Source organism: Sinocyclocheilus anshuiensis, unplaced genomic scaffold, assembly GCF_001515605.1.
Source record: "Sinocyclocheilus anshuiensis isolate Anshui unplaced genomic scaffold, SAMN03320099.WGS_v1.1 scaffold816, whole genome shotgun sequence".
Taxonomy (NCBI): domain Eukaryota; kingdom Metazoa; phylum Chordata; class Actinopteri; order Cypriniformes; family Cyprinidae; genus Sinocyclocheilus; species Sinocyclocheilus anshuiensis.
Window position 1 is genome coordinate 459943 of NW_015554154.1, and position 10988 is coordinate 470930.

General features: G+C 36.9%; 1 protein-coding gene across 1 annotated transcript in view; it reads left to right on the top strand.

The window, feature by feature from the left end:
• The first annotated feature begins 1635 nt into the window (after positions 1 to 1635).
• The window catches only part of igdcc3 (immunoglobulin superfamily, DCC subclass, member 3), an 89810-nt gene continuing 80457 nt past the window's right edge, over positions 1636 to 10988 (top strand). The window contains exon 1 of the mRNA XM_016463525.1: positions 1636 to 1894. Within this exon, the coding sequence (XP_016319011.1) occupies positions 1831 to 1894 (64 nt within the window). The 5' untranslated portion in view covers positions 1636 to 1830. The remainder of the gene's footprint in view (positions 1895 to 10988) is intronic.

The window sequence follows — 10988 nt, forward strand, 5'->3', positions numbered from 1 at the left end:
GTTTGACCTCCCATACAGAAATGTTATACTGTACAGCACTATGATCTGTAGGTCTTATTTTCCGCGCTGTGGCATCAGTTTTTCATAGTCAGAATATATATACGAAAGTGTCAATATACTCACTTAGATTGGATCTAATCTTTTTAACTGGAACAAATGTGCCCTATGAATAATTGATGCAGTGAAATTAAATCTGATGACTGATCAAATGTTGGTACTCAATTTTATCATATACGTGAGCTGTGAAGGGTAGAGTTTGATGAAGGATGGATGCAGTGGAGGACAATATGATATTATAATGTTTATGTTCTTCCTCTGTCTCTGTCTCTGTGAGATTTGCAGCAGCAAAGTCTCTGCAAACTTGTACTATGTAAATAAACATCTTAATAATAATAATAATAAAAGAATTTGTCTCATTCTTTTATATACCACTGCTTTAAAGACATACTGCCTGTTTTTCAGTTATGAATTATGCATCTGCACAAGGATAGACCCTATGAAATAGTATTTATTTTTAAAATCACCAAAGTCACTTTTACAAGAAAATGTATCTAAATGTCAGTAAAGGTAATAAATAGGTTGTTGAGATTTGTAATTAATAAGGTTTACTATCACACAGTTTTGTACATTTTTTTGGATGAGGCTTGGTGAGTCTTTTTCCCGTTATTATTTGTTTCATGAGTATAATGACTAATAATATTAAGAATAATATTACATAATATTTGGTGTCAATGAAGGGGTGCTTGAGCCTTCATGGGGCTGAGGGGCTATATTTGAAAAGATTGGGCAATCCTTGTTTACATCAAGGATGTATGCTGAACAGTCAATAGTCAAGTCAAGTCAAGTCACCTTTATTTATATAGCGCTTTTTACAATGCAGATTGTGTCAAAGCATCTTTACAGTGATAACTGGTGAATAATTTTGTCCAGCTTAAGTAAATTCAGTATTGATTCGTTCGGTTGTAAAAAATCAATAAGTTCATTTATCTATTGTAACTGATACGGAATTTAATAGGTAGCCAGTGCAGAGACTGTAAAATTGGGGTAATATGATCATATTTTCTTGACCTGGTAAGCTCTAGCCGCTGCATTTTGGACTACCTGTAGCTTGTCAATAGATGGCACTCTTTCATTACTGTTGCCCTATGCCTGAAATGTCAAGTTTTAAATACAACTAAATATTATATCCAACAAATACAGTTTCTAAATTATATTTTTAAACATCAGGAAGGATAATTATTTCCTTAATCTTTCTTTAAAAATAAATTATTTAGTAGACGTTTATGTATTTTTTTTGTTTTTTAAATGTACAAAAGTGTAATTAAACATTCCACTAACTTCAGTTGTTATTATTATTATTATTATCATCATCATCGTTTTCAGCTGTGGCCTTTATATTATAAAATATAGGTATTTATATAAGATCATTTTTATGCCCTGCACACATACAGGCTACCTTCTTCTTGCTCTGTGTTTGGAGACCGTGTCTTTTGTTCTATTAAGGAGAGAGAGAGAGAGAGAGAGAGAGAGAGAGAGAGAGAGAGAGAGAGAGAGAGAGAGAGAGAGAGAGAGAGAGAGAGCGAGCGAGCGAGCAGTGGGGTGTGTGAGCTCAGAAAGGTGGATGAGCGCGTGTGTTGGTCGCGAGGAGCAGAGAGCACGAGATGCTGCTGCTGACACATTCCTTAAAAGATGTGTAAAATGGCGCAAGTATGTTGGAGGCACTGGCTGTAGTTTGGATCGAGAGGAACTGATTTACTGCTTTCCCATCCTTGTCTTCGCTCTTGCTTCACCTTCTTCTTTTGCATCCCGTCTAATTTTCAATGTGATTAAATGGCTTCCGGACGGTGCCGCCAGGCTCCACGCTCACTCGGAATACTCCTGCTCGCCATTGTCGGTAAGTGTGTGAATTCTCTCCGGGCACCTCGCGGTATTGGGTCACTTGGTCTGCGCGATTGACCGTGAACTTGAACACACTGCAGTCTGTTTCAGACGCGTTTCTTTAGCGGTTGTAGCGGTTGTGTTTACAGCTGTATATGCGACTAGGGTGGGTGTGTTTGCATACATGTAGCGGTTACATACTGAAGCATGAACTGATTTTGGAATGGAGAGTTCCACGCGCTTGCTGACCTTATATTAGGGTTTCATGCTGTTTTCAGACACTGAAAAAATGTTTTTATGTTAACATGTGAAGTTCACTTATGATGAGACATTGTTACCACGTGCTTTGCATTTTTAATGTGGAATATGGAAATGCAGTTCTAATCGTATTTCGTATGTGGTAGAAGTAGATTGAGCGTTATTTCTGATATGAATTAATCATGGGTTATCTATAGAGTCAGTCAAGACATGACAATGCCTTTTATATTTGAGAAGTGCTAAGTGTAGGCTATACTTTGAGTCATTTAATAGTAGCCTACTAGTTATGTGTGTGTGTGTGTGTGTGTGTGTGTGTGTGTGTGTTTTATCAGAACAGCAATTTCTTGTTTTCATCAGTTTTCAATGTCAAATTACTTACTGCATGCAATACTGGCAAAGCATCAATATGCAGACACACACAAAGTGACAGAAAATAAAAAGAATCAAGTACAAATAAGGTGCTAGTACTAATAAAAAACTGCAATATAAAATAAAACTGAATAGAATAAATAACTTTCAGCTAGATCTTAATAAAGGTTAAGATGATGTACAGACAAGTAATGAACTAGTAAGTATAAAGATTAAAGCAGAACCCGTGAGCTGTGCAGTTTCATATTCTCTGATTTATGATTAACTGTAGCCTTGAATAGCTATATTTAAGATTTCTGGTATTTGACATACAGACATCTCTAGCACTCTAGGCATGTCTATATTCTATTCTATTCTATTCTATTCATGACATTTCATGGCAGTTCAGGTTTCCACAACATATTGTTCATTTTTAGTAAAGGGAAGATACTGAATATTTATATCGTAAGTGCAGAAATATTTTCTAAACTATAGGAGCTCCTCTTCTCTCAGCCCACAGGTGAGTAGTTTATTTCTATCTCATAGACCGCAGAAGCTCTGATTGATTGTTTCCTTTGACTGTGTTTCTGTTTTAGTGGGAAAGTGAGGAAAGAACTGAAGGCTGCTGTTGTCTTGAAGATTGTGTGTCAAGACTGTCTTTCTCTTCTCCTTTAAACTTGCTTGGTTTCTTTGTTCCCCTGTAATTGTCAGTTTGTGTATGCGAGCGTGTGGCCTGTTTGCTTGGGCCGGAGGGCAGTGTGGATGCATGTGGAGCATGACATATAGGGAATCACAATCTTGCTTAGTATTCACAAAGCTCATTTCACAGCCACCTAGTTCGTTCATCTTACTGTATGCAAAATGCCGTACATGCTGAGGTTTTGTGTTAAAATTATTGGTTTATGCTGGAGTTTTCCTTCAGGTTTTCATCGTAGGGTGCCTTTGTGGAGCTGCCAATCAGCAAAGCACTTGGTGAGAGGAGGAAAGATTGAGTTAGAATTGCAAGGATTGGGTTGTTAAATTACTGAATGTCTTTTTTGTCATCTCCCCAGGTGGGTTTGGAATACATGTTTATTTTTATTTTTCTGTTTTGAGTAGGCCAGTATAAAGCAGCATGTGTGAATCCAATGCATTTTGTCCATGCATGTCATTGTAAAGAAACGGTTATGTATTATAAATGTGTTCACTCGTTGCTCTTTGCCGTAATAATGCACAGTGAGCAGAGAGCATCCTCTATGTATTATAAATGTTCACTCGTTGCTCTTTGCCGTAATAATGCACAGTGAGCAGAGAGCATCCTCAGACCTGTTGATGTATACCGCTGTTGTCCTTAAAGCCTAATGTAATTCAGTCACAGATATTCTAAGAACAGAAGCCATTCATTGAAAAGAATAGAAATTGACAATATAATTACTACATTAGTATCTCTAAAAGAGATGTTGTAAATGTCAAAGGACTAATGTGTGGGGTATATGCTCAGCAAGGCTGCATTTATTTGATCAAAAAACAAAATAAATAAGAATAAATTATGTAGGTCTATTCCTTTCTTTAAAAAAAAAAACTTTTAAAATGGAGTTCAAGTCACAATGTAACTTTATACTGTATCTGTCAGTTGCGACTTGATAGCTCAGAGTGATTTATTTCTCGTAACTGAGCCTGTATTTACAGCATGGCTTTATATCACAATTACTTTTTAAATGTTTCACTGTGAGGTGTAAACACACTTCCATAGTAAGCAATGGTTTAAGCTAGGGCTGCACGATAAACCGCATGCGATATTAATGCGCATCTTGTCAGAAAGCCGGTTCTGTAATCAGCGGCAAATCTCCATCACCTGTGGGCTTTCACATTGAGCAGCATTAACTACACAGAGCCGTTGTTTACTGAGGAGCTGCGCAAAAAATCGCGCGAATATGAACGTGGTTTTGAGCAGCTCGTCAGTGAACAAAGGCTCTGTGTAGTTAATGCTGCTCAATGTGAAAGCACGCAGGTGATGGAGATTTACCGCTGATTACAGAACCGGCTTCACTGATAAGATGCGCGTTAAATATCGCATGCGATTTATCGTGCAGCCCTAGTTTAAGCATAAATATTTCACTTGAGTGACTCTCCAGGTTGTGAGAGAAAAGTCCACAAATGAAAATGCTTTCTCAGAAAGAGAAAAAGAAAAGAAAAAATATTCAAAGGAAGGTGAAGGCAACACCATTGCAGCCACAGGCTAAGTGCATATGAAGTTCAAACTGAAGGCTTCAATGAATGTATAATTTATAGTCTTTGCTTGTGATATATGCCTGAATATATAAAGCAAAACATAAAGTATAGAAATAAACATTTTTTATGTTTATAAACATAAAAAACATGCAGAAAAAACATACATTCTGACCATGGAGCCACCCCCCCCGTGGCCTCAATCTAAGAGTTCTTTCTGTAAATCTTGACAAAAGAAAGGGGCTGAAAGCAGCCGTCACTCTGACAGCATGTTTCAGTGCTTTGTCACAGGAAGTCAAAACAAGACCTGCAGTGTGCAAAAGGCTGTCACACCAAAACCCTGGGAAGAGATGCAGAAATGAGGAAAAGGGTTTGGTATTTGAATTGAGCAGGTGAGGCTATACAGATACACTGTTTACTAGCGGAAAGCTCAGTAAAGAGATGGAGAGATGGAGGGAGCTGATAAGGAGGCGGCACCGGGGCCCCTGGACATTGTTTAATTCACAGCTACAGTATAGGTCATGCCAAACCAATGATATTTAGAGTGAGAGGCGAATGACTATTGAGAGTGGAATTATCCTTTGCTAATGAAACTGGGCTGTTCATGGTCTGTGCGTGCTTTAATTCATTGCGTGACTGGTGTGATATTTCACCGATCCAAGGTCAGAGTGGACTTAAGATTTGGCATTTAGCGTTTAGTTATCACATTTATATGATCCAGAGCAGGATGCTGAAATATATAAGACTTGATTGCCTCATTCACAGGAATAAGACCGATTCAATATTTGCTCTTCCTGGTCTTGGTTTAGAAGTCTAAAATTTAGAAGTACAAAAATACCATTTACGATTTCAAGTTTTTGTAAAAGTGTCTAAATAATTACATTACTGAATTCTAGAAGTTTGGGAGAAATATCCAGATTGTAGTTATTTTAAAGCTTGTTTTCTTTTGCTTTTCAATCATTTTAAGTTATCCAGTGGCTCTCTTTGGTGGGGTTTGTTGAGGCCCCCTAGTGGGTCCTGGACCCCTGGTTGGGAACCACTGGTTTAGATGAACAATATACAGTAGATACCATACCATCACTTAGTGATGGTTCTCCTTAAAAGAAATAGTTCTGATGTCATCTTTCCTCATTCTCATGTTGTTTGAATATTATTTGTTTTTATGTAATACAAAAGTTATTTTGCAGAATATGTACACTGCCTTTTGCCTCTAAGGGATAATTAATTCACCCTAAAATTAAAATTCTGTCATCATCTACTAAGCCTCATGTGGTTCCAAAACCATAAGATCTTTAAATAAAACCCATTCAAGGTTTCTATCCCTCCAGTGAAAGTCCTGGTAACCAAAATAAGATCCAAAAAGGTCATAAAAACCTTGTGTTTATCATTGTTTAGGTGTTACTAAAAGCCTAAATTAAATCTGTTTATTATATAATGTGGTCAAAACTCTATAAAAGGCTTGGATTAAACTGATCAATTCGTATTAATAAATTTTACGACAACCTTGTGACCTTTTTGGATTTTCTAAGCCTTATAGGTTTTAAATGAATTGAGGGTGACGCAGTGATTACAGAATTTTATTCGAGAATTGAATTTGATCCTTTTACCTTAAGGGCGGGGATGTTAAAATATATCATATATGCTACATTCTGGGGTTTTTAAAACCATATACCATATCATTGAAACATAGCACACTGACACAAGCAAGAAATTAAGTTTCTCCTTCTCCAAATGTTGCTCATCTGTTTGTATTCAAATTCTACTTGGAATAGGTGGAAATAAAAAAACGGATTCAATTATGATCTATTCAAGCTATCACATGACTTTAGAAGACTTTAGAAGAATACAGTGCGCAAGTCTATACTTTCTTGGTATTTTATGCCATTTCTTTAATTTTGGCATTTGAAAGCTGCAGGTACTTTGAGTGTTTTGTGAAAAAGAACAGCTTGAAAATTCTAAATGAAATAACTTCTTTTGTGATTCATAGAAAAAGAAAAATCATATGGGTTTCAGGTGAGCAGAGGGTGCGTTGATGAAAATCCTGTCATCCTGCCGTGAACTATTCTTTTAAAATATCTCTTCTACGGATTTATTTCTTCCTTCTAGCAGGCTTCTGAGGGGTGGAGAGAATAGTGATTGAGGCTGATGTGGTGTGGCGTGTTGTTTTGAGTGTCAGTGGTAAACCCATGTGTGAGCATCACTCAAAGGCACTCCGTGTGTGTCTGCCTGGCAGGCTGCTGGACTCACGCTGAGCTAATCCTGAACTCCAGGGTGCTCTAGGGATACTGGAACTGAACCATATAGGGCCTTAAAAATGAAGATGCCAAAAGAGAAGTTTGTTAAGGCCCAATATCTAAAAGGATATTAAGATATCTTTAATACTTACAATTTTTGAGTTACAGGCATGCAAAAAGAAAAAAAGTGCTCTTTCCCCATATTTGAATGGTCACCATTGGCACATAATGCAACAAAGATTGCTAAATTCAACAGATTTTACTAATAGACCTACCAATCTCTGTGTAAAAGTAACATTATGATGCTGCCATCTTTCTGAAGTCAATTTTACCCCCCTGTAATTTGGCTCTGAATCTCAGGTGAACATTGCCATTTTGACCCCCCTCTACAAAATAGTGGATTACTCAGTAAATATTAATCCATGATATTTAATATTTTGGCTTTCATCACTATACATGTTTATCTTTCTTCAGAATAAATATTAGCAAAATCAAAAATTTAAGTGGGGGACCTCTGGTAAAAAATAATTTATTTAAATAAATGTTGAAGTGTAATTTAGTCCTGTGATGGCAAAGCAAAATTTTCAGCATTCATTACTCCTGTCTTCAGTGTCACATGATTCTTCTGAAATATTAATAGTAATAAGAAATGTTAGTTGAGCACCAAATCAGCATATCAAGGTTTGGTGCTCAACTAACATTTCTTATTAATATTAATGTGGAAAACTGTTGTGCTCCTTTATTTTTTATAAAAATTGTGGTACATGTTTGCAGGATTCTTTGATGAATAGTAAAGTTCAGAAGAAGAGCTTGTAGTTGAAAAAAATAACTTTTCTTATAAACTTCAGTTTCAAGAGTTTAAAAAACAGAATGTTAAATCAAGCACCACAGCATCAGACCACCCTATGCTTTATATAATATATATACACAAATTATTGTAGTTAAGGGAATTCCAGTCATAAGATATGTATAAGCGGCATTGACATCAAAGCTCAAAAAGATCTAAATGTTATGCTTAAACAACACTGGTGTTTTATCATCTAAGGGAAGAGAAGATTTGAACACTGATATAGCAAGTATCCAGTGAGAAGTTTTCAGTTGCTCTGGGGACGTGTGTGTGTGTAACCCCGAAAATGACGCCCTGCTGGTGCTGCAATAAAACCTTATAAGAAGTCAGAGAAGAAAACTGCGTCGGTTAATAAAACATGGATTGACAGAGGAGCATGATTCTTGCTTCACAAATGGAGCAGAAGCAAAAGAGAAACTTAGAGAGGAACAGCAGTGAGATAAGAAAGACGTGGAAAGATAACTCAAGCCCCTTAGACCACTTTAGTAACATAATGAGAGCCTGCATTTCTGTCTTTCTCTCCCTCTTTATTTATTTGTCATGTGATCTGCAGGGACGAGTGAGTCAATGCATACCACGGCTATACCTAAAGGGAGTATATTTCGGGGCTGGAATTTGAGCGATTATGCCAGAGTTGGTCTCTAGCTGCGCCCTCGTGCCCCCCACCCGCCAAACTTCAGATGGATTCCTGAGCCGCAGGCAGAGGCTGCTACTGCTTAGCCCACCAGCACCTGAAATCCGATATCTTCAGTGCAGAGCACAAGAGAGTCCACTAAGCTTTCCTTTTTATCACTTTAAGTCAGGGCAGACTGCTATTTATCATCATTGTTGCGGGTGTCAGTGATTTTGCTGGAGGACAATGTTATTAAAGGGGTCATATGATGTTGCTAAAAAGAACATTATTTTGTGTATTTGGTGTAATGAAATGTTTATGCGGTTTAAGGTTAAAAAAACACATTATTTTCCACATACTGTACTTGTATTTCCTCAGCAACCAGCACGGATCAACTCCAGACATGACGAAGCTGATATCGTCCTCTTTTGGATGGCCAAACAGAAACACACAGCGCCTTCACGACATGGCAGCGGCAACAACAATACTACAGCGAGAATAAAAGTTACGCCTAATTTCTTCGCGTGAACATTTGGGCAGCGTTATGCAAATCTTCCCACATAGTGACGTAGATATGTGGGGGCGTGTTAGAACGAACATTTAGTGAGACTTAGGGCCAGCTTTACTAAACAGGGCAAATTAGCGTTAGAGCACAATTCCATAAAAGTGCAGATCGGAGAGGAAAATTCTGACCTGCGCAGTCTACCAAGATTAGCGCAAATTACTGCCTGCTTTAAGACATGCTTTTTTTGGGCGTCAAATAATGGCACAAATACCAGTAGTTTAATGTGCGCAAACATTAGTAAATGACGTTGCGTGATTCATTTGAATCCTCCCATAAATTTTGCATCTGAAAGGGAAACTCCTACAAATGCATATTCAGTAAGGTCAGGTGCAAAAATAACTGTGCACTCGCCTTTTCAGAGCTAATTCTTCACTATGCGTCCTTAGTAAATAGTCCTGACAGTACTATTTTAATGCCAAAAGATGGTTTGCACTGGCGCAAGCTGTTAGTAAATCTGGCCCTATCAATTAAAACTGCAATTCTACTATGAAAGACAGTCTAAAGGGCAAAGAATGAAAGCTGTTAGTTTTAGTTTATAAACTCTGATTGAGAAACACCCAACTGCATTAGAGGACAATAAAGTGCAACTGCAGTTATCTGACAGCACGCTGCCAACCTTTCAAATCCAAAATCTTAATTTGCGACAAATTAATGCAGTCAAATTAGAGTGTTTATCTGCCAGCCAGTTAGGCCTATTTGACACCTAATCAGCCAGATCCTCATTGTGCATTCACTGGACAAAGAAAATCACGGAGTGTGTGAAAGTTTTGGGCGCTCTGTAAAAAGAGAACAGCACAAACCAGAGAGACCATTGACATTTTTACACAATAATTGAAGTAAAATAACTGTCCATGCCTTTTCAGCACTAATTCTTCACTACGCGTCTTTAGCAAATCCTAACAGTACTATTTTAACGCCAAAAGATGGTTTGCGCTGGCCCCATGTGTGACGTGTGAAGTATTTTTGTTAAAGGGTTAGTTCACCCAAAAATGGAAATTCTGTCATTAATTACTAGGGGTGGAACGGTTCAACTTACTCACGGTTCGGTTTGTATCATGGTTTTAGAGTCACGGTTTCAAAAACTATACTGTCAAATAAAAATAAAGAAAATAAGAATAATCTATCTAACTACAAGCAACAGCACAAATAAATACAATAGAGTAAATGTACAAATAAAATAAACAGTGATTTTCAGTTTTTTTTTTAGGTATGTCTAACAGTTTTTAGGTACAGAAATTAAATAAAGTAATGAAATGTAAAACAGCATTGCATATTTGACTGTATAAATTAAACATTAATCTTTATTAAAGTTACAAAAGCTATTTAATCAAGAGCAGTGAGTGATTTCTTTGTTGTTGCTGTTTGATTAATATTAAAGGGGTCATCGGATGCCCATTTGATATAAGTTGATATGATTCTTTAGGGTCTTAATGACAAGTCTATAACATACTTTGGTTAAAATTTCTCAATGGTAGTGTTTTTAGCAATCAATTATAGTCCATGTTGCTTTAAATGCTAATGAGCTCTGCTCACACCGCCCCTCTCTTCTGTGGGTGACAGCAGCACTGTTTACTTTAGCCGCAAAACTTGCTAACTACGCAATAAAAAATTTACGGTAAAAAACCGGCAGCTGTAGTTGCCGGAATTTTACCGTAAAAATATGGTAGCAACGGTTTAGGTTTTACGGTTTTAACATACATTTACAGTTAAATACCGTAATTTCATTAACTGATATGATGTTAATATGCCAACCTCATTGAAGTACTGAAATCTGTTTTGTACCTTTGTAATACATTGATAACCACCCAATGCAGGTGGTGATGAGAAAGTCACATGATGAACCAAAGCCCATCACAAGCAGCTTTTAAATAATAACATGTATAGAAGGTGGACAGTGTCATTCACACAAACACTAAACACCATCATGGTAACACACATGAAACTGAAATAATGCAATAAACATTAATTTAACAACATTAGGTGTAACACACAACCCTAATATACAAAACTGATAAGAAAAAACTAAGAAGAAACATA